The sequence below is a fragment of the Symphodus melops genome (assembly GCF_947650265.1).
Source record: "Symphodus melops genome assembly, chromosome: 15".
Classification (NCBI taxonomy): Eukaryota; Metazoa; Chordata; class Actinopteri; order Labriformes; family Labridae; genus Symphodus; species Symphodus melops.
The window spans coordinates 4,068,102-4,092,529 of record NC_136705.1 but is presented as its reverse complement, the minus strand read 5'-3'; the positions used below and the strand labels follow the sequence as shown (position 1 = coordinate 4,092,529).

At 40.9% G+C, this 24,428-nt stretch overlaps 1 protein-coding gene across 2 annotated transcripts in view; it reads right to left on the bottom strand.

Moving 5' to 3' along the window:
- slc24a3 (solute carrier family 24 member 3) overlaps positions 1-24,428 on the bottom strand; it is an 89,857-nt gene that overhangs the window by 3,493 nt on the left and 61,936 nt on the right. For both annotated transcript variants that reach the window (XM_079362341.1, XM_079362342.1), the window contains 14 exons: positions 18,022-18,098; positions 12,176-12,250; positions 11,972-12,056; positions 10,711-10,814; positions 9,591-9,665; positions 9,126-9,151; positions 8,971-9,024; positions 8,481-8,608; positions 7,670-7,830; positions 5,835-6,075; positions 5,197-5,363; positions 4,312-4,426; positions 3,560-3,672; positions 92-157 (listed from right to left, as the gene is read on the bottom strand). In XM_079362341.1, coding sequence (XP_079218467.1) covers positions 92-157; positions 3,560-3,672; positions 4,312-4,426; positions 5,197-5,363; positions 5,835-6,075; positions 7,670-7,830; positions 8,481-8,608; positions 8,971-9,024; positions 9,126-9,151; positions 9,591-9,665; positions 10,711-10,814; positions 11,972-12,056; positions 12,176-12,250; positions 18,022-18,098 — 1,487 coding nt within the window. The remainder of the gene's footprint in view (positions 1-91; positions 158-3,559; positions 3,673-4,311; positions 4,427-5,196; positions 5,364-5,834; positions 6,076-7,669; positions 7,831-8,480; positions 8,609-8,970; positions 9,025-9,125; positions 9,152-9,590; positions 9,666-10,710; positions 10,815-11,971; positions 12,057-12,175; positions 12,251-18,021; positions 18,099-24,428) is intronic.

The window sequence follows — 24,428 nt, the reverse complement described above, 5'->3', positions numbered from 1 at the left end:
TAGAGAGACGGGCAGACAAACAGATCAATAGACGGATTGAGACAAACATGTAGAGAGAACTCTGAAATCTGACATGTTGTTGTGTACTCACAGTCATAAACACGGAGGCCAGCAGGAGGCCGACAGAGAAGATCAGTCCTTTGCTGTTGAGTTTGATCTACAACAAGAAAAACGCGTCGACATAATCCGTCAGTAGTTTGAATTCTCAATAAAGAATAAAAAAGGAGCAAAGACACAATAAATGTACAACTCAAAAAAATGTAATTATGACTATTTAATCTCAGCAAGTTAGTGATTTGGAAACAGCTAAATCAAAACATATTCAATCAAATCAAGTCAGTCGGGAACACTCATCATATATTAAACAGAAACAGTGTTGAACTTGGCGCTGATGCTCCAAAAGCTTAAGGCTAGAAAAGGAGGAGGCTGTGGTGTTGGTGGAGGCAAAACTGAGCCAGCAGCAGTTATCCAGTGTGAGCAGCATCGGTGTGGCAGGGACCAGTGAGAAGGAAGTCGTGGTTAAATGGACCGCCTTGTTGTGACAATGAGATGTGATTGGTTACTGAGTGATGAGAAGCACTAATTCAGCAGACTGTCAGTCGATTACAGCTGGGTCACATGACTTTCGTGTCCTACACAAACTAACACAAAACATTATTTAATTCTAATTTAGCTCGCCAGATCAGGGAATGGTAAATGGACTTGAGCTTGTATAGCGCTGGTTCAGTCTTTTGACTACTCAAAGTGCTTTGACAACAAGGATAGGATATCCATGGGCTACTTCTCACTAACAGTGACGGCCATCTTGGATATTAAATAGAACATGTTCAGCACATGGCAGCAGGATTTCTAAAGGACATTGTGTAAGACTGGGCACACACAAGCAATGGAAGGTTCAGCATTATTCAACATTTCAAGTAAAAGTCAAGAGAACAAACGGGTTGACAGATATTTGGCAGGTTTTATTGCTCCCTCTGAATGCAATAAAGACGGTGAAGAAGAGGTGAGTTGGAATTGGAAATGTCATTTTTGTAAATGCACTTTGGCCTTAATAAATATCAGACAATGCCCTTTAGCGATGAATCAAACTACATCACTAAAGTGGTTTCTTTGAGTACACAGCTTAAATGGTAAATGGACTTGAGCACTTTTACGCCACATGTCACACCTGCACATTCACACACTCATGACAGACGCTGCTATGTAAAGTGACCATCAGAAGTAACTAATCCCATTTGTAAACATTCATACGCAACCGGCGAAGCAGTTGAAACAACTTTGGGTCTTGCCAAACATCGACTGCAGGAAGTGAGCGAGTATGCTGTACATCGCAGTGAAACTACTGTACGTCTCTGAGGTACTTTAGGTCACTGACAATTACGCTTCTGTTCAAAAACTACCAATTAACTCATTTCAGATGAACGAACAAATAACAGCAATTTAGCTAAGAGCGCTTGAATTCCACCGAGTTTTTTCTTTAGAAGACTAAAGCACAAATCTTACGTTTTTTTTTGTCGATAAATTTTGGTAGCGTTGTTCACCATCTTCCATGACAGTCTCCGGTCATGCTTTTTTTCACAAACACTTGTCGATTTCTATCTTGTGTTCAAATTGATGCTGGGTATCTGCCGTTTGTGGGGAGACTTATAAAGGCTGCTGGTTTTACAATCTCAAATACGCCACAGGGAATCTTTTATGTTTCAATCACACCATCTTCCTTTTCTTTTGCTTTTAGCTGCTGTGTTCAAACACAAAACAAAAACTTCAAGTAGAGGAGAAATGATATGCATCTTATCTGTTCAGCCGCAAAATGAGGGCTGAGTTGAAAAACACAGTTTGACGGAACTTTTTCTTTTTTTTTTAACTTTAGACGTGAATGAGGATTTCACATTAAGAGATGATGGTGTGTGTGAAATTGCTTGTGGTTCCCAGTTTGCCTAAAAAAAGCCCCAAGTGATAAAAGCATTAAAGAAAGACTGACATTAAATCAGTGTTCATCAAGATCACTTTTAAATGTACTGATGTAGCTAAATGTAGCTATTATCAGATGTAATTTCCAAAAGAAAACTTAATTCAGCTCTGAAGCAATGGGTAAAGAAAAAAAGATCTCACTTCCTGGGCAAATAAGACAGACTGTCATAAAGTGTCATTAGGCTTCTCAACATTTGACAGGTGAGTGGGAACAGATGGATTAAGAGCACTTTGTGTTAAGAATGAAAGAGTAATGGTGCAGGGTGTTGGATAATAAATGAATGGATGGAGAAGCTTGTCAGTGTTTTAAGGATAAAACCCCTGTTGTTATGGGGGAGACAGCATTAAACCGCAATACTGTCAGAACCAAGTCTCAAATAAAGCATTTGAAGAACTTTCCAGTATGATTACAGAGTAACTACTTCCTGTAGTCTGTATTCAGCAGAGATAAAGATGCAGAATGCACAAACCCCATGGCTGCACACACTGACTCTAGAGATGTTGATTGGTAAGAACCTTTTTGCAGAGCTGACTGCTCTGAGTAGACATGTAAGAGCTGGGACTTAAGTTCAAATAAGTTTACCTATGAAAACTTGATGCTTTCCACTCCCCAAAGCTCTACGCCTTTAAAGCCTTACGAGTGCTTCACAGCTAAAAAACTAGCTCCCTAGTATAGCTTCAATAAAGTGCATTGAAATGGTGTTTCTGTGTTTTTGTGTGTGTGACCCAGATGACAAAGAGTTGTATGGGGGCGATTTGATGTGGATTTGTTTATTTTAAGGAGCCAACATGTGGTTGTTGGAATCAAAGCATGCTGTTCTGACCCTACCATAGAGACGTTTGAATCAGCTTATTGGAGGTGTTATGCATACCTGTTATTTTTAAAGGTGCCTACGCAGCTGCAAAATGCCCACGTTGACTCCTGCAGACTGTCATAATGCTGTCATTTGAAGCACACTTGCATCGCGTTTTGTGTTTGGCATATTAATAGCTCTCATTCACAGGAACGGTGTGAAGGCTTGAAAGGCCATAGAGATCATAGGGACGTAGCAATCACCACTGAACACGCCGCGGAGCTGCAGCACAGGATTGTTAACTGTCCATAAGAATAAGCTTAGTACAATCTCCTCCTCTCTGGGGATTCTTTCTCACATTCAGTTCTGTAGAAATACAACCCATGTCAGTGTCCTAAGTCGGACAGTGCAATAGATATTTTATGAAAAAAAACAACATGTGGGTGACAACTTTAGTAGCATACAGCACTAAGAAGACTTGCCTGCCAGGTGGACAGTTCCATAAGTGTGTGACGTCACGTGAAAACTATTGAATTGTGGCTGATGTGGTGTTTCTTAAATGTAAGAACAGAGAGCTGGTATATCACCTCCATCTAGGTCCTGTGTAACTGCTGAAAGTGAAAGAAAGTCCAAATATGTCGTTGGAGGTACCTGTTTTTGTTCTCTGTGTTTTCGAAATAAAGGTATTTATTAGCACGACCACTGGATAGAGTAAGCTGCCTTTAGGTGTGACATTTACTGTACATGTTCCAGTGTGAACCCGAGAAGGAGAAGGAGTGTGGTACAGTACTTACATCAGAGCCATAGTTGATAGCCAGAGTCTGCAGGGCCCACGGGAGACCGAGGCCCACCAAGATGTCAAACACGTTACTGCCGATGGAGTTGGACACCGCCATGTCTCCCATTCCTGAGCAGACCCACAGAGTGTAAACGTTACAAAAGCAAAAAAAAAAACACCAAAAAACCCCCAAAACCCCAGCTTATAACGAGAGGTGAGAAAGAACAGAGAAAGACAGAGGAAGGTGCAGAGAGATAAATAAAACAAGTAGGCAATGAATGCACAAGAAGTCGTGGGATGAAACGGCAACAGGTTAAAACATAGGTGGGACGATCAGTAGAGCTATCTTTCCATTTGACGCCCACAGAAGGTGGTAAAGCAACAAAGCAAAGGATAGAGGAGTAAACTGTGGTGGTGAGTTTCCAAGCGAGCCCCCACACACAGACAGTGGCGTTTAAATATTTGATGACAGGAGCAAGAATAAACACAGATGAAAGGATGGAAAGGGACCCTGTTGGGTTGTCTTCTTTTACTGCCTCACCAAGCGGATGGATGAGGGACAGAGAAAAAAAAACATAACAGGCCCACAATCTTTGTCCCCCCCCCCCCATCACTGCTTTCCACCCCATCTCTATCGCTGTCGTCTCCTCCCCTCTCGGATCGTGGCTCCACTTTCATTCTGTTGTTTATCTTCCATCTCTGTGTCTGTGTGTGTTTGTTTGTGTAAAATGACAACTGTAGCCTGTCATTTCATGTGAGAGTGATTACCTTGTCTTGCCACTATCAGGCTGGCCATGCAGTCGGGGACACTGGTGCCGGCTGCCAGGAAGGTAATGCCCATGATGACATCTGGGATACCGAGCGTGAAGCCTATCACTGTTACCTGACAGAACAGACGCACAGAGAGTTTTGTGTCCTCGTGTGACACGACGTGCCATCTTATAAAGCAAGAGATAAACAGAATGAGGAGAGACACTCATACGGAGACGAGCTCAGTATTCTGAAACTCCAGAGGGAACCTTCAAAGGGGATTGGTTTTTGCATTTACAAACCTTATCTATCCATAAGCTCTTCTTTGCATGCTTTTGGGTATGAATGACTACAGGGCACAGAAATGTGTAATTTCATTCGACTGTATTTTAATTTATTTTTCTCCGGATGTCATCACTCCTCAAATTTCTGCATGTAAAATAATCCGTGAGGAGTGTTGATGTAGGAGTCTCGATGCCAAACACAAACTGTGTTCTGCTGCCGCATTAAACATTTCAAATTGTTTAGTTTTGTATTTCTTGTGACCAGTGTTTATTGTTTGATCTCCCTCCATTTCTCTGGTTTCTCTCCCCTGATTCACCCTGATTGTCTTCACCTGTGATTTATTACGCCTGTGTCTATTTAGTGTCAGTGTTCCATCCCCTCTTGTTGTCAGTTTATTGTCAGATCTTCAATGTGTCCCTCTGATAAAGTTTCCTTATGGTTTTCTTGGTTGGTATAAAAGAGTAAAATCACAAAGGCTCGGGCCGTGGAGCATCATTTGGAAAAGGGTTTTATCTTTACTAAATCTTCATCTTAATCTCGGGCCCAACATATCATCGTTTAAGATCAAAAAGTGTCTTTTATATCTCTCGACATGGTTTGCCTCTATTCATCTCTTACCATCCAGACCATGATGTAGGAAAAGCCGGCGATCCACAGGGTGGAGGCTACGAAGGACAGCATGAACCAGTTCTCCCAGCGGGGCTTGGAGCAGTTAGGGACGGTGAAGTACAGCAGCAGGCACAGAGGCCAGGCTAGAAGCCACTTTAGCTTGTTGCATGCACCGGCTGTGAAAAAACAGACAGCGCAAGACACAGTGTCAAGACTGAGATATATTGTCCTAGTAAACAGAAAGAAGAGCAAAGAGACAGATAATTACGTCCTCTGACAGTAAACTTTGTTGTCTATCGATGACCAGACTAGTTTTCTATTTCCCACTTTGTAGCTTTAAAATGTAAAAACATTTTTACTCCATTGTTTATGCAGATAACAGATGCATTTGAATTGCATGCATGAGTAATATACGTGTAGTTACAGCATCTGATCAACAGGATGTGTATCATTGCAAAGTGTGACACAAACGAATGAAAGAGTATTTTAATAAGGCAAGATGGAGGATGACACAAACGCAGCCGGAAATGTATCCATCCAAAATTCAGCCAGTGGGAGTGATGACAATGACATCACACACTGTGAACTGTGAAGCATTAAAGGAGAGAGAGATAACATGTCAACACAGAGCTGTTTCCAGAAGGTACCTGGGCACTGGAAGGGAACCAATGGTCCCTCTCCATCATCCTCCTCTTCCTCTTCATCATTCTCGTTGTTCTCGTTGTCCTCGTTCTCTGTCTCGTTGCCTCCCTCTCGGTCGTCATGGCGACCACTGACAGCCCTCTCTGCTCCAGACAGGCCATTTTCTATGCCCCGCCTACTTCCTCCTTTCACTGGGACATCAGAGTCACCGTTGGTCAAAGTCCGTGTGTTGATCAGACGCTGCCTCTGTGAACACACACACACACACACACACACACACACACACACACACACACACACACACACACACACAGCGTGTTCATGCTGGACATAGCCTGAAAATGCCTGACACCTTTCACCTTCAAAATCTGAATTGAGAACTAGTTTTAGTGTAGAAGCGACACTGGTTATTGGATTTTTTTTCCCTTTCTATCTTAGGGTAAGACAATTACTCAGTCCAATCCAACGTATGTTAGTAACTGTGTTCACATGTGATTGGTGGGATAGTTTAAGGACAAAAGGAAAACACAATGATCGATTCTGAAAAAAACTTTTAGAATCTGATTGATGATGTTAGAAAATCAAACGTTGACTAACTTCATGGCTTTCACAACAGATTCAGTGGCTCTTTGTTAAGTTTGTAAATCTAGGGCCAAACATGTTTTTTTTTTATCATTATTAAAAAAACATTGTCAATGTAAAAGAGTGTCTTTTTTTATTTCAAGTGCAGCAAAAAAAAAAGAGTGAAGAGAATAGAGAATAGGCAATAACTTCGCCTCGGCTGTGCTTCTGTGACGGACAACAAAACAAAGAAACCTTGGCAGGTGCAGATTGAAAATGACAGCTGGAAACTGTCAGCTTGAAAAAAAACATGATATCATTGTTTCAAAGTTTCTATTAGATTAGAGTTACCATACATTTCTGCCCATACAGGCTGGAGGTAGCCCTGTTAGCATCTACTTCAACAATGTAAACGGGCTGTTCTGGAGGTCATGTGCCTACCAACTTGATCTGTGGATCGATCAAGTGGGTTTGTGGAAACAGTGGGTTTGCAGTGGGTTGTCACTGATTGCAATTCTCCCCCTTACTTCCCTAGATGCTTTGAACGTAAACAGCCATCATTAAGACTACAGATTATCTTATGTTGTCTGTAAAGCTAGGCGTTAGCTAAGCTACCTAGCAGAGCTGTCTGCTGGATCATCACTTTGTCATTGTCTGTTTTTCATATACTGTGTTCATGGAAATCTCATTCCAAAACGGATTACAGCTTGTAAACAAGTTTAAGAAATAATGATCTGAATGGTTCCCTGTAAAGGATTATGTCTATGAGGAAAACTCGCTGAACTGTGAGTGGAGTTAGCACTGACAACGGTACAATTCTGAAACCCAGAGAAATGTGCAATATTTCCAAAAATCTCTCGCATATACAGCATGGGATCCTAAATCAAATCAACTGTTTGTATGCCAGAGCAGGGACACGTTATTTGAAAAGGACCAAAGAGGAGGGAGAGAGTGAATTCAGCTGCAACAACGTGGCTTTGTGTGAATTAAAGAGACTCTATTTAATCCACAAGTGTGAAATGCCAAATGATGAATTGTAATTTTGACCTAGGTGTCTACATCTTGACCAGTCCTTTGGGAAATGCACAAGAACACTGAAAGTTGATTTGCAGGCTGTGGCCTCTACGCTGTGCCTCTACCTAGTTAAAGAAGCCGTCTGGAACACCTTTCCCCTCTGAGAAATACACATTGCAGTCTACCACAAATTGGAAATGACAGCAATTGTCTTGTTTTTTTCCAATCAAAGGTGCAGTTTTAGAGCACATGTGTGAATCCTTACCTCGGTGATGAGCATTCGCGAGGCCATGGTGAGGCGAGTTCTCGGGGAGAAGTGGCTGGTGATCATGATTCTCATGCCGGCCTCAGAGAAGGAGAGCTGGTGGGGATACGCTGACAACAGCTCGTCCACCATCAGCACTGAAGGCTTCCTGTGGTGGTTCGCTGTGGGACACACACACCCACCCACACACACACACACACACACACACACACACACATATATACAGAGACATGTTATAACACACACATCTATGAGTGGAAGAGAACAAGTCGTTCCCCTGTATTTTATAACTAATATCTTTGTGAGAAACTTATACATATATGGAGTGTATAGCAGGATGTTAACACTCTTTACAGTGATAAAACACAGGACAATGTTTTACAGCTAATCATTCTACTCTGTACTTAAGATTGGATGTGAAATCTCAAAATAGAAAATACAAAGTGTAAGTGAAACAGACCATTGTAGAATAAAAAAAAAAAAGTAAAACACTGACTGACTTTAGAAGACAAAAATAACTAATATGTTTGAGCTGGAATTAAAATGACTGATTGATTGAATGATTTGAGGACACATTTTGCATCAATAAATCTAAGTAAGGTACTTAGGCGGCTGCTTCCTTTCTTAGTTTTTTTAGACAGCACTTCAAAGATAAGACAGTGGAGAGAGTTGGAAATCGGGGAGAGAGAGTGGGGAACAACACGTGGGAAAGGAGCCTCAGGTAGATTTTTGTGTCAAAAACTAGTTTATACATCCTCAGTTTCTCCATATGGCTCTTAAATCTCTGTTAACCCCCACCCCCCAAATGTACCTTTCTTTAGCAGAACAGCCGTAGCATCACAGCCGTCGTCTAATTCAGCGTTACTGGCAGCTCCATTCCTCAAACCAGACGAGTTCTTCTTCCGCCTCTCCAGAAAACGAACAACATGGGAGTTACACCTGAAACATACGTCAAGTAAAATGCATGTGGTTATGAAATATAATACACACAATGGATTCCACAGACCACAACATTTTTCTTGTAGCTAAGGTAGTTACAAAAAAAACCTCTGTATGATTGTTCTTTGCAAAACCTTTAATATGAAAACAAGAATAGCAGCAATGGATTGCTTCACATAAGTACTAATGTAACACAGTTTAAAGATAGCTTTTTGACTGAACGTCAGACTTTCCCTTCGCAGGTTAAAAGCGTTCAATAGTCTGGGGAGTATATAAGTATCCCCATTATGTTAATGACTGTTTAAGAAAAAGCCGCAGCATGTTTTCACTGTGTTGTCAGAGAAGTAAATCTGTGCGCTTACTTCATGATTAAAATGTAGACGAAGTACATCAGGATCAACGTGAGAGCTTCCCACCTGGAAATCACAGTTTAGTTAAAACAACCATTGGAATTATTTTACAACGTTACTCAGTGAATTCATTTCAAAAGGTCAATACTGAAAAGGAATAGGCTTACCAGACCACTTTCTCGTCGTATATGAACTGTAATAAAAACAGAGGAATGAAAGAGAAGTGAAAATCATTGACTTCATCAACATGTAATCCATTCAGCTGTTGAAATCCTACATTCTGGAAAACATCGGTACACAAGGGCTGTTATTTATGTTCTAGAAGACTGCACCTATTCCCCCAAATACCTTGGTAACACTTTAAAACAAGGCCACAACCCTTTACCTTTTACTGGATGCTAATTAGCATGCTAATAGTAGCATACTGGCTGCTTTTTAGTCATGAGCACTTATTCGTACCTTATTCTACCTGGATATATGTAACAACCCTCAACACCTCCTAATGACTGCTTGTTCATAGTAAGTTAGTTATATATTGTTAAATATGAATTAGAATCTTACTACGTTTGCTTAATGTGGCCCTTATAAGGTAGAAGTATGTAACATGATGTATCATGACTTTTTTCCCTTACCACGATAAGAGCAGAGATAGATAAGGTGTAGTAGACAGAATCTCTCATCAGAGGCCAGCGGGAGAGACGTATTGTCTGCGGGAGAGAGAGGAGAGAGAGAGAGAGAGAGAGAGAGAGAGAGAGAGAGAGAGAGAGAGAGAGAGAGAGAGAGAGAGAGAGAGAGAGAGAGAGAGAGAGAGAGAGAGAGAGAGAGAGAGAGAGAGAGAGAGAGAGAGAGAGAGAGAGAGAGAGAGAGAGAGAGAGAGAGAGAGAGAGACAAAGGAGTAAGGCCGAGCTGAAACTTATTTTTTGTCCTCTTGAGTAACACATCCCACAAGGTAGTTGCTGCTGCGCACCACAAACAAGATAAACTGAGCTCAGTGAGTGAGCGTGTGTGCGTGTCTGTTTTGGCCTTACATAACATGTAATCTAACTAGGAAAAAAAATCTTTCAAGTAATGTTTCTCGTTTTCCTTGTGGGATTACAGCAGTGAACAGGATGGATAACATTCGCTCTCCGGTGCTGCAAAACAAATGCCTACAGAGAGAGTTAAGGTTTTTAATGTGATGTATGAACTGAAAACTGCAGATTATTTATTAGTTTGAGACACAAAAAAGGTCAACACACTTTGTAACATTTATCTGCTCTATACATTCATGTAGCCATTTCTCCATTTATTAGAGTTTAGTTGGAGCTTTTACTGTCATTGTTTGCACGGATGAATACTAGAGCTCTCATACAACAACTTGTTTCAATCATGATTAATCACAAATAGGAAATAGTTACCTGCATTACCGGCATTTTTTTAAATGTTTTAGTGTCTTAAGCGAGAGTCCTTAACTTGCTGTTTAAATTCAGCTATGCTTTTATTTTGAAACAAAGGAAAGCCCTACCTTCTGGTAAATCAAAAGTAACAACATTGAGTCAACCACGAAAAAAACCAAAAAACCAAAAAAAACATGTTATGTATTTAAATAAAGTGAACAGTAAAAAGTCATGTTTACTGTATAAGGGTGATGGTGATTTGGACTGGACAACTGTTTACATGTTTTTTGAGAGACTACAGGGGGACACTGTAGAGTTGCTCATGGTTTGAAAGGATGTTGAAATGACAGACCAGTCAACACAGTCTGTACTTTACCTGCACAGCGAATATCCCACACACTCCAATAATGCAGAGGATGTTGAACACTGCCGAGCCCACGATGGTGCCGACCCCGACGTCACCTTTAGTGATGAAAACTCCTGCACAGCGGATACACAAACACAGAGCCTGACCATTTGTTTACTGCAACATTCAGGCTTCATCCTGTTTGGTGTTGACATGGTGGGAGTGCAGTCAAGGAGCCGGCTGATCCAAAATGGCTGCTTATGGTCGCTGGATAGATTTGTTTATTCATTTATAGTTTCAGGTTGATATCTTTAAAACAAGAGAGTGAAGGCAAACACCCTTTGGGTTTGTTGTTCTCAGCTCTTTGTCTGCAGTAGCAGAATCACACTTCTTTCAGCTTGCAGATGCTTATCGTCACTTGACGGACCAGTCTTGTTTTCGTACTCTGTCTGTCTCGTGTCATGAGAAGCAGGAAGCTGAGTGATGCTGAAGGAGGTGTGTCCAAAGAGAGAGTTTTATTTGTTCCGATAGTAAGCTTTGACATCTTCAACTACTTTAAGCTCCGGTTAAAGGACGTAACCCCCCAGGAGAGGCCATAAGGACACATTGCTTTATTTATTACTGCATCCCTTTCTAAAACACTCATCTTGCAATCTTGAGAATACATAACAGCCATGCATTGCAATAACCCATATTTCTAGATATGACATCATTCAGAGTGCAATAACAAAGAAAGATCCAAAATGTTGTCATTTCATTAGCTTGTATTCAAAGATAAATTTGACAACTGGACCTGTGAAAACATGTTCATGTTTTCCACATCAGACAGATGTGCTAATTGTGTTTAGAAAAACGATGAACCGACTGCAGATTGGGCAGGAAAATCAAAGCTGTTTCAAAATATGTTAACTTTTTTTTGTGTTTATTTGAGAACAGACCATATCCAGCAGGAGAGGTTGTGTGTGTGAGGGTGTGTTAGAGCCCGAAATGTAACAACTACCCGAAAATGTGATAAAAAACAATGTGACAAACCCAAAATGTTAAAACTGGTCGATAATGAATCAAAATATTAAGCCCAAAACAGTCATTTTTTTTTGTTATTACATTTTGGGGCAGACAACATATTTTCCTCCTCATAATGTAAGAACATGTTACATTTTTGGCAAAAAGTTCTTATGTTGTGGGCTCAGCATGTTGTTACATTATTGCACAGTTATAATATTATGGGTTTGTTACATTTTGCGTCGTTGTTACATTTCGGGCTCTGACAGGGAGCATGTGTGTGTCTCACCTATGACAGAGGTGAACAGCTCGGGAGCTGAGCTGCCCGCTGCCATGAAGGTAGCTCCTGCAACGTCCTCACTCAGCTGAACACGCTGGGTGAGAAAAGAGAGAGAGAGAGAGAGAGAGAGAGAGAGAGAGCATTACTTTGAGAGTTTCTGTGAGCTGATGTAACCTCAGTTGAAGTGCATTTATAACCTGGGGTGTTTTTTACCTCACATATCTTCTCCAGCGAGGGGACAAAGTAGTCATCACACACCAAAGCCAGGGCATAGAACATGTAGACTGCCTGCAGGGGCCAAAGACATAGACAAATATAGACACACACACACACACATACACACACAATGGTGAGGAACAATACATCTGCGACTTGCCAAAACAACCCCGGCAAAAAACATTGGTAATCCATTTTCTGTTTACAGCCGAATCATTGATTCGACTTTTGTTTACCTGACAAGCGCTAAAAGAAGAATTGAGTAGTGAAATCAATTGGACACAAAAATAAACCAATACAAAAGTGAACTTTATTCTTTCGGGAAAGTCGTTATGTTTGCAGACAGCGCGCTACATTTTCAAATAAGGCAGAGACCTCTTCATGTGTCTGTTTGATGGCTATGAGACTATATGTAAGGGGTGCGCAGGTTACAAGGCACAATGAAAAAACAATACAGGCGAGCCGGAATAGAAAAGACCAAAAATGCTACAGCAAGTGTACTGATTAGCGTTGCAAAATTCTGGGAATTTTCTGGGAGTCTTTCCATGGGAATTAACGGGAATTCATGGCAATCAAGGGGAATAAGCCAAGAATTTACTAAATCCCTTAAAAGGGAACTTAAAATACAGTTGGGAAATATTTTTTAGTATGATCTTGATTAAAACAACATTAAAACACACTGCTTACTGCAGGGCTAGTGAGGCCACGCCCCCTACATGCACTGAGCACTCAAGATTTCTAGAACCCTGTACCTCACTTTGAGCCCCGAGATCAAGACCACTGAAACCACATATTTAATCCCTTGGAACATATGAAGTGAAGTAGGTTATTATGGGGTAATGTATTTTTAAAACGTTATGTAAATCTGTTTTATATTGTATTATTTTGCATGGAGGTCTGCTTAGGACAAAACTTCATGAAATACTTGTACTTGGATCTGATACGGTTTAGTTAAATTACCCTTAATATTCACATCAAATCCCATTTATGGAATTTATATTGGAGAGTGTTGGATTTGGAATATTGCCAAAATTCCCAAGCTTAACGTCACATTTCAAGACATTTACCTGAAACTTTCCACCTCCTATTGCAACCCTAGTACTGGTTTGGACTAGGACATTACATCTATATTAGGGTCTCTGTATTGGCTCCAAATACAATCTAGAATATTATGTTAATGGTTCTCACTTAAAAAGCCCTTAATGGTTAGGCACCACGTTAACTTAAGGAGCTCATAGTGCCATATTGCCTTTAGAACATTACACTCCCAGGATGCAGGCCTTCATGTGATACCTGCTGTTTCTAAAAGTGCTACAGTCAGTTACCAGGCATCTCTCTTTTGGAATCAACAGGGGCCAAGAGGCTGACACCCTCTCTGCTTTTAAGAATAGGCTATAAACGAAGCTTATAGCAAGGTGTCACCTAGGCATGACACATTTATTTAAACCAATAGAATAAAGCTATGAAAAGCCTGCTCTTAATGTAATACAGGATTTTGCTTCTGGAAAATAAAGACAGGAAAAAGTAACTTTTCACAAGTTCTCTCTTCATTTTAAGTTTATACATGAAATAACATCATGGATATCATTTAATTCAAACAACCTTCTTTGGAGAACATGAGCAATTCTGGTAATTACTGCAATAATAGTAGCATGCTCGACTCCAATTTGTATGTTCGCTTAGCTTGCTGCATAATAACTTTCTATTCTCTACATACAAGCTAACACAGCTGGCTGTCGGACTAAAAGTCCATAATCAAGCTCTCAGAGGAGTTATATATAACATAGAGCAGAAGTAACAGCAGGTGCATTACAGCTGTAAATAAATGCATACCCTGGGAGGGTACAGTATAAATTGTTGCTCTTTATTAAGGAGCTGTGATAAGGGCCAGGTCAAGCTTCTTTTTTCAGAATACAAATGCAGTTTTTGTAAAGATATCATCAGGTATCACATCGATGGAAGGGGTAAAACACAATAAAACAATGCTTAGGGTCAACAATCAAATGAACCCCATGTCTCAAATTGTTTCTTTGCCATCAGTACATTCTGTTTACATGAGTGCAGTTTCCAGGTGAGCATAACCGGCTTCAATATAATTTTGGGGAGTTACGTAACCTTTGTTTGGTGTCTGAATCTTTAGACAGTCTGTCAGAGTGTCCTAGCATTACACATAAGCCTCTGCTCAACATCTGCCAAACACTTCTGCATTACAGCGCCCTGGCAGCAAGGCTCAGTGGGCGGCTACACTTTAATGTATGCTGTTTGTGGTGTATGTGTGTGTTTCATAAAGTACGACTGTGCCTCATATTTCCCCCATACTTCTGAGTCCATCACAGGTTTATAATAGAGACAGGCAGGAGTTAAATATGGATTTGTTATGTGTGTGGGCTGTAGGCATATACAGAAATATCTTTTCGTGCGTATTTTGTACAAACTGTAAATGAACAATGTGAGAGAACTCACTGCTCTGAACACCAAAACACAAACGAGAGTCATCCTGCTCACTGTTGAAAATCAACAGTTTAATATTTGGCTAATATTTCATGGAAAGTAAAAGCTTCTTTCTCTCGCCTTCACATTGTCCAACTCTCACTTTAACCTAAATGATTCTGAATTAAGATTTAAAAAAATGAAAGGGAAATATTCTGAACAGACAAAATAAGGTTGCAGTTGTAGAAAAAGAGCACACCAGTGTCTAATGGGGCTGCTGTGGTTCAGTTGGTTGAGTTCTCAACCAGGGTTTGGGGTTCGATCCCCAGCTCCTGTAGCAACATGTCCAATGTGTCCTAAGACACTTAACCCCGAACTGCCCCCGCTGCTTTGTTGGTGGTCTATGAATGTGTAGGAATATGGTTAAAGACTTCTGATGGTTACTCCATTTAAAGCTATAAATGGTCAACAGTATAATCTCAATTGAAAACAACAAACACCTTTTACTGCTGAGAGATTTGTATTACTTTTAATCTCTAACTTAAATGACAGTTTGCCAGTTAGTTTATTTACACCAGCTAGCAATCCACGATTGGAGGAAAGCTACGACAAATTGTCTTGCATAAAAGTCACAAGATTTTATAAAATAATTCAAAAACTAATCAGTAAATCTGAGCAAATAACATTAAAACTGCTTATTTCTGACCTACTTTGTCACTGGAGCTCAACGATTTTGGACAACTTGAAAAAAATGTCACTACAAAAATAAGAAAACCTTTCACAGTTTTGAGGGTTGCAAGCTCTTACATCAACCTCATTAAAGGTCCTCTACAGCTACACAGCCAAAATGAGTTACAGTTTCTGTTATAGTTACCAGGACCAAGGCATCTATTACGGTGTGTCTCATTAATGTACAGACTGTGAATAAGGCACCAAAATATAGAAGTTGGTCTGGTAGCTGGAGAGGTGCCAGACCACTTCTCGAGAACTGCCGAGGTACCGAATGCACCGAACCCCCACCAGCTCGAGGGGAGCTTCCAGTGGGTGCCTCTCCATTAATGCATGTCCACAGGTCCTGCTTGTGCATGTGTGTGATTCAGGCCTATGTGTGTGTGTGTGTGAGAAGCATGTCTCTATAATAACAGAGTGTGAACTCTCAGCGATTAATGAAGTTTATAAAATGAAATAAATAAAACATCTTAAATTACTTTGTACAAGGGAAAGGTTGACCTTCCTTTTCCTGACTGAAACCTGGCAAAGAGACATGGAATCCATTCATTCAAAAGATGTGTGCCCCTCATACTGTTCTTTCATTGGGACTCCCCGTCTGTCAGGGCATGGTGGAGGTTTTGCTGTGGACTGCTATAACAGGTTCTTCTCTCAGTTGGTGAGCACAGGAACCTTCATTTAAAGATCTTTCTAACATTGGAAGGCTACTACTTTTTAATTGTGTTTGGATTTGTTTACCTCTTTTAACAGATTTCACGAACAACATTCGATTGATTTAATAATTTCATGCCGACAGAACTTCACATTAAACATCTCACCAAATCATGTTTATTCCATCTACAACATAAGTAAACTGAGATCGGAGAACAGAGATTGAAACGCTCATTTATTACTGTCACATCATTCTTCACCTCTCTTAGTTTGCACTCAGGACAAAAGGCTGTAGCCAGAGTAACTAAAAAGGCCAAACGAAAGGTCCCACATCACTCCTGTACTTAAATCCATTCACTGGCTCCCCTGTTACGTTCAAAATCCAGTTTAAATTCAGACTTACTTACAGATCCCTACACGGCCAGGCTCAAGATAATCTGGCTCATATCATTTACTCCCATCAGACAACTCAACCCCTCAGGTCAAAAGCACTACTGCTCTCTGTTCCTCATGCAAACCTAAAAACCCATGGTGATTACCAGGCCAAAGCTCCCAGACTTTGGAATGCAGAGCCAGGTCCTCCGCGCCTTGCAAAATCTATTTCTGTCATTACCAGTTTTATACAGATTGATACATTTAATTATCTTTTAATCTGTTACAAAGGCAAGTTGAAGTTTACGATGTGGGGCGGCTGTGGCTCAGTGGTAGAGTCGGTCGTCTCTCATCCGGAAGGTTGTGGGTTTGATCCACAGCTTCTACGGCCACATCTTGTTTACCCCAAATTGCTGCAGCTGCTTCGTCAGCAGCATGTGAACGTGTGCGAGTGGATTAGTTAATGCAGACACAAACGTTGCATAGCAGTCTCTGCCATCTGTGTGTGGATGGGTGTGAATGAAGTGTGACCTATGGTGAAAAGAAAAGCTTTTCTAGTCAACCACTCAAAGTCCATAAACCATTTACCGGTGCTGTTTTCTTTTATAGTAAACTAAAAACATGCACCATGTTCACGCCTCACAGTCAGTAGGTCTTTGGTTTTAATCCTGTTTAATTTATAGCTGCAACCTGGCAAAGTGTTGACTAAAACACTCACTAAGAAATATGTGTCTTGTTATTGAAGGATTACACATAGTTAAATTTGACCAGAAGGAATGTGAGTGTCTTATTATTGAATACAACTTTATGCCAACTTACCAGCTCAAATCCAGTCAACATAATATTTCCAGGCAGCCCAGACAATTATAGCTAGTTTAGGTTATTGTATGAGGAAGACTTTCCTATAACATCCCTGCATGAAAGACTTCTTCAAAATCCATGATTTACTGGATTGTTATGTGAAGAAACATTAATAATGTTAAGAATTTAAAGCAATAAAAATCCAAAATCTGAAATACTGAACCACATTTCAACACAGCCCCTGTATTCCCGTTGAGGTTCAACGTGCACAGACATTAAGAGACGTCTAGCTATATGTGACTGGATGAGGGGGCACCATGCTTTGTTGATTATAACATCATATGATAACAAGTGAGTTTTTTCACAGCAGTAAAAAAAAGCATTGTCATGTGTTGTGTTTATATATGTTCATATTGCTGGCTAATTGTTGCATAAAGCAGGCTTTGAAGGTCTCATATTATATTATTATACATATTATTATTTTATTATTCTCGTATCATGATTGATCATTTATGGTGAGAAGGCCAACTCAGAGGGCAAAACAAACACCTGTGGGAGTGTCACCCACCAGGGGGAGGGGCTACTGCCCTTTGTGATGTCATAAAAGGAAAATCTCATAAAACATATTCGTGTCAGAAAAACTTTTTACATAATATGTGTCATTAAATCCCAGTTGAATGAATACACTTTTTTGGAACTTCAGCTTGCTTATATCCTCCACAGAAGCGTTTTGTAATGCCTCACAATGTTGTATAATACGTTTGAACATTCCCACATGAAGAAAGCAAGGGCTACATAACTAACACTGGAACCTTCTACTAACAGTGTGTATTTAAAACAGTGCTGCAGGTGAGACTCACACAGAGGACGTGCAGGCCCACTGCTCCATCAACGCGCTCCTGGTTGGTGAAATAATCCCTGGGGAACTCGTGGATTGCTGCAGAGAAAAAACACACACACAAATCCAAATAAGAAAAAATGAACTTCAGATGAGAGAGGAAGATTTCCTGAGGGACTCATTCAATCAAACAAACAGAACAAATAAATAAACAAGAAGAACGTAATCAAGGTCACCTGAACAAACTTGAGTCAAATGGACAACTGAATTTAATATCCAGTAAGAAGGCACAGGATGAAAAGTAGGGCATGAATAGTCCTGATCCAAAGATACATACACAAGACAAGGCAGCATAAACGGAGCCACATTTCTTATGATCCGTTTGTTTTATCTTTTGACTTTTAACAGCTTTTGCCTGTGAGTGATCTTCAATTAAGCTCTCTTAATGCCAAATATATATAAACATCCCAAGGCAAAGGAAAGAAAAAGACATGAACAGCTTAAGCAGCACAAAACTGCTTGACTGGACTTTACATTGTAAACCATACTGATCTATCCATCCATTCATGCATGAATCTAAAGCACTTTTTTCCTGGAGGTCACATAGCATCCTCTACCATCCGTATGTGTATGGATAAATGTGACATTCGTTGTAAAACGAGCTTTGTGCTGTGAGCTATACAAGCTAAAGTCCATTCATTAGTTGACGGTAAAAAGTCAAATAATGTATGAGAGAAGTGAAGTTATTTGAAGCTCACAGGATGTTGAATGCTGCTGTCATGAAAGAAACTGCTTGGTATCGTTGCCCTATTTAAGCGTTTGTTCAAACTTCATTTTCATGGACCAAATGAGAAATGATTTGGCTTCAGTCATGGTCAGGTAGCATGGCCCTGCAGTGCTCTGCCCAACACCTGAACAAAAGGAAGACACGTGTTGCAGTTTGAATCAAGTGATTTGCACATGTTCAATGTGAAGCAGCCGGGAGTGAGATATCACTTTGACACCACTCTGTTCCTCCATCCTCAACCTGACAGAGGTGACAACATGAATCCATCACTGTCAGACAGCACGGCCAATCAAAATATGACACACATTTATTCACAGCCATCATGTGCATTTGCTGTTGCATATGAGTCTGCACACGACTGGCCAGGCTAAAAATAGCCTCTGCCCAACATGTGTGTCTACGTGTGTGTGTATTTCAGATCTGCTTGGCTAGCTCTAAGTGTGTTGTATCTGCGTGTGTGTACTTTCCCTCTGTATGTTTGTTTGCAGCCAGTGTAACATGAAGGCAGCCCAATGTGCAGTGACATTCTGTCTCTCAACAGCCGTGAGGTTGTGAGTCAGGCGGCTTCAGCCTCAGCCTGCCCTGTGTGGCCAAAACACAACACGGGCCTGCCGGCTCATAGGATGTGACAGCAGCGCAGAGAGAGAGAGAGAGAGAGAGAGGTGGGGGGAGATATAAAAGTGGTAGGAAGGGAAATGAAAACTGAGACAAAATCGTGATGGGGCGCTGGTAGCCCGGTGATTTGTGTGCGTACACTCTGTATGGAGGCCACAGTCCTCAAAGTGGCCAACCCGGGTTCCTTTCCTCCATGCCATTCCCCACTATCTCTATCCGCTGTCTCTACAATAAACAGAGACACTGCTTGTCAACAGGCAAGGCAGGCAACTGACCAGTGGACCCCCTGGGGACTCACACACTTGAACAAAAGCAATTGGCCCAAAAAGTGCATTTTTTCCAACAACAGTAGGAAACCTCCCTTACGGGTCACCATCTGATGGCGCTTACTCTCTTCCCGTGCGATACGTTGATTGCATCATTGGTGTGCAGACAAAAGTTTGTCAATGAAGTCAACCGATGAAAAGGAAGAATTATAGGTCTTTTGGAGAGAAAAAAAAAAAGAAACAGGACAAAAGAGGAAGAGGAGTAATTGTCAGGACACTCCAGGCATGATGGTGATGAAAGCTAGCTGGAGGTCCCTGCAAATTGATTTTTCCCAAGAGCCCCGAGAGACTGTAGAATTGCCACTGACAATAAAGGCCTACTGTACATAAATCTTTTTTTTTTAAATGATGACATGATGTGTTGCTGCTGTTATGAATAATTTGATTAATTTAAATTAAAGTCTCTGTACCTGTGGTGCACAACATAACATGCTAGGCTATCCAATGCCTTTTTGAGAGGTAATCTGGTCGCCTGAACTGCTTTACATCAGGGTAGTAGAGCAGGGAGAGCAGGCCCTTTAAAGCGCATATTGCAGGTTAAAGACAAAACTTAACTAATCATAGGAAAATACGTTAACAATACTGTTTTTAAAGAAATTCTGAAATTAATAACCCACAGGGTCTCCTGGAGACGTTTTAGTACGTTTTCGCACGTCTTTGCTTTTTACTTCCGCATTCGGCTGTGACGTAACATAAGGGAGTCCCGCTGAATCCCCGTCTGTTTAACATAGAAAATCATGGATCCGAGTGTCACTCCCGTCAATAAAGAGGAAGAAGACATGTATTCCTTTACATATAATGGTCCACTGGCTTATTATTCTGAACCTGTTAGATGTGATAGAGAGCAGAAACAGGCAGGATTAAAGGAATAACGGCCTCAGGAGAGAAGTGAAGCTGTGGTGTGAGGAGAGACCCGGAGCAGGCGTCCTGCTGAGTGACAGGTGTCAGCTCGCCATATATGGGCGAGTGCTGTGTTCACATCAGCATATGTAAAGTTTGTAATCACATTCAATCAATTAAAAAACTATTTGTAGAAGGTGCAAGTGACGATCATTCACCTTTACATTGTATGGGAGCTGCTTGTAAAAACGGCAAATCTGTACAACGTATTACGGTGCCGCGCTGTGCGCGCGCGAGAGAGAGAGCGAGAGAGAGAGAGAGAGAGAGAGAGAGAGACAGACAGACAGACATAGAACCCGATTACACGGCCTGTGCAAATGCAGCACCATGTCTTAATTGTTTATTCCTCATGCAGCCCAGTGCTCACGTTGTTATAGAAAATACAGTGTATGGTGCAGGATCACGGCGCACGTAATCCACACAAACATGCACAACAGCGCACACACTCCACAGTTTAATGCGTGCACATATATTAGGCTACTACAAAAAGTTTAAAGTTTTAATTGGATAGAGGACCGACGTAAAGCTTGTGTTTCTGTTTGTTTCCAAACCGCGCGTTCCGTCTTTTCCCACTGCGCACACACAAACACACACACACACACACACACACACACACACACACACACACACACACACTCCACAGTTTAATGCGTGCACATATATTAGGCTACTACAAAAAGTTTAAAGTTTTAATGGGATAAAGGACCGACAGAAGTAAAGGTTGTGTTTCGTTTCGTTTCCAAACTGCGCGTTCCGTCTTTCCCCACTGCGCACACACACAAACACACACACACACACACACACACACACACGCGCACACACACACACGCGCTCTCTTGTAACAGAGTTGGATTTATAATAAATCGTATGACTACATATATTAAAACAGACTGTCCGGTGTCTATTACGCTCACACTAGAGAATATACAGAGGATTCCAGCAGATCAAATCATTAAACGCTTTCTGTCTGCGTATATAATATTTTATGTTAAACAGCCAGAGATTTAAATCATTAATAAGGAAACGTTTTTGTGTCTGATGCCGAAATATTCAACGTGTCTGTTCGATCGTTTCTGAGGTTGTGAGAATAATTCACCAAAACACACTATGAATAATCAAGCCACTTACACTGTGCACCTGAATGTGCGCCGCTCAAGTTACAAACTATAGCAGGGAGGCATCCTGTCTGTTCTCACTCACTACCACGTATCATTACTCCTCTTTAATCATGTTTTAGCCTGTTTTTTTGTGCTTTAATTCTTTTGTGCTGCCTTCTAAATGTTTGTTTGTAAAGTGTTTGATGCTCTCGGTGCAAGACAAGTTCCCCCAGGGGCAATAAAGGCTTCATTCATTCATTCATACACGGACGCATAAAGCCGATCAAAGCAGAGTCAGAGAACGGGACTCCCTCATGTTACGTCATATGACGCGTTGTTGAAAAAAAAGCACGTTCTAAACGGCTATGCTAAAACAGCCACTTTCTCCTCTAAATTAGAGCACTTATGTGTTGTAGAACATATTAAAAAAATAACCTACTTATTTTACAGCCATTAACAGACTATATAAAATATTAATTAAAAAATTTTTTTAACCTGCAATATGCTCTTTAAACAGAACTACCGCCCCACCTTGAGGCAGAGGCTAACACACATCATTTGACCGGCTTTTCATGCCTGAATTAATACAAATATACATAGTTAGTTTCTACAGCTGGTAATTCCGGTGGAAATTAGCGATGCTGAGCATGTTTAGTCATTAAGTGGACTAAATGCACACATTAGCACACATAGTGAGACCCAGGTTGAGGACATCAAGCTGGGGGACAGGTCAGGACAAAATAACCAGATGTAAAAATGTTTAGCTTCACAATCTGTTAGACTATCACATGCTTGTGTGTCCACGCTGTGACCATTTGTACCTCCTGACATTTTTCAAATACACAATTACAGAGGATTGATCTGTTCTATGATTGCCTGGTTATGTCAGTCAGGGTTCAGTAGTAGGGGCCAATAAGGGCCATGGGGTAGGTAGTTTTGGGGATGTAAATAGCTCGCTCAGAAAAAAAGGAGCCTTGGACTGATGAAGGTAGAAATGTGATGAGGTAGATTATGTAACTTATCAGTAGAGCATATAGGGGGATACTTATCCTTTCATTAGGACACAAGTGCCTTGGGTTTAGGGATTGTCCAACAACAACAACGGCGAAAACTTCTGCTCTTAACTTAGTCCGGTTCTATAACAGCATCACCTGAACACCACAGATGTCAAACATAAGCCTCTTTCAAATGTGACATTTTCTTGATAATTTGAGGACATTCAGGCTCTGATATTTTCAGGAAGTGACCTTCAATCACAGAGGGAGATAGTCTGTTGTCGGACACACACAGTGTGCTGTTTGAGTCAGGAGGGTGGGCAGTTGGTCAGAGCGAGCGTGGGGAGCAACAGGAGGAGTCCTTCACAGCTCTGACCTTCTTTTTTAGGTTTTTATCACAACAACAATCATGAGGATGTTTCCACAAAACAGACAGATAGTAGAAGAAAACAATATAACGACAACTAATATGAGCAATGAAACAGTCAAAAACAGCAAAACGTCACCACCAAACCCCAATCTCACCCGTTTCCTTGCACTGAATGTTCCATACTGTTACCTGCTACATTCCCTTATTGGCTCATCTCAACTTCAGGCAGATATTTTACAAGGGAACTAGGAGGAAAATGTCGGAAGATTTTCAGGAGTTTAGCTCATGTAGGAAAGTTAGAAATGAGTCAGTCGGTTAGAAATGTGCCTATCATCTTTCCTATTTTCTTTGCTGTTGGAAATAATCTGTGAGAAAGTAACTGCTCGAGTTTCTTTAAGTGAAATACACAAACACACACACACACACACACACACACACACACACAGGAACAAAACATGGATCCAAACAGAGTCACAGGATGGAGGGAAGAAAACAATTAAGTTCAGTCTCTGTATCGTCTCACATCTGACAAATATTGTATTCCTCCTTAAAATGACAAAAACCCAAATACACACTGTCACCACACATACACAGAGGTCTCTGTGCATACTGATGAGACGTGTCTTCAGCCAACTCCACAGCCCCAAAAATAACCACAACAACAGTCCTGGTCTGCTGTCGTGACTCGTTCTTCTGGAGCATCTGAGGAGTCTTTGTGCTTTAATTCACAGATTAGAGGCTCACTGAACCAGTGCCGGTGTGGATACAGGCCAACTGGATGCCTACCAGAGATGTGTGGCGTGTGTGAGTGTGTGTAATTCTAAGTGTGTATGTCTTTCACTTTATGTAGGCAGGACTTTAGTGACAAACCTTCCTTACACCTAAACCTTGCACTGATCTAAACGCCTTCCCAGGAGAAGACTGGCTAACACGTTTTAATAATCTAGACACACTTTCATACCTCTCCTTTATTGTATCTTTAATGAAAATGAACAAATTGTACAATTTGTACTATTATACAATATGTATAAATTTAGTGTCCTTAAGTAATCAGTGTCCTTTTTTATGCTTTAAAAAATAAAGGCAGGGTTGGTCATTTTCAAAAACTAGCTTTTAAAAGTAGCATTCCCTCAGTGCTCCTTCTGCAACCAACCCCTCTCCCTCAAAAGCCCTGCCCCTCATATCATGCACAAGTGCCGAAGTTTGTTTTTCAGGAGGGTTTTTTTCTTAAAGGTGCAAAGGGACTCTGTAGATTGAATGCAGTTTGGTTTTTCATTCCACCACGGGGGGGCGACAGAAGAGGCGAGTTTAGTTGTAGATTTAGGTTCTGTTGTGAAGA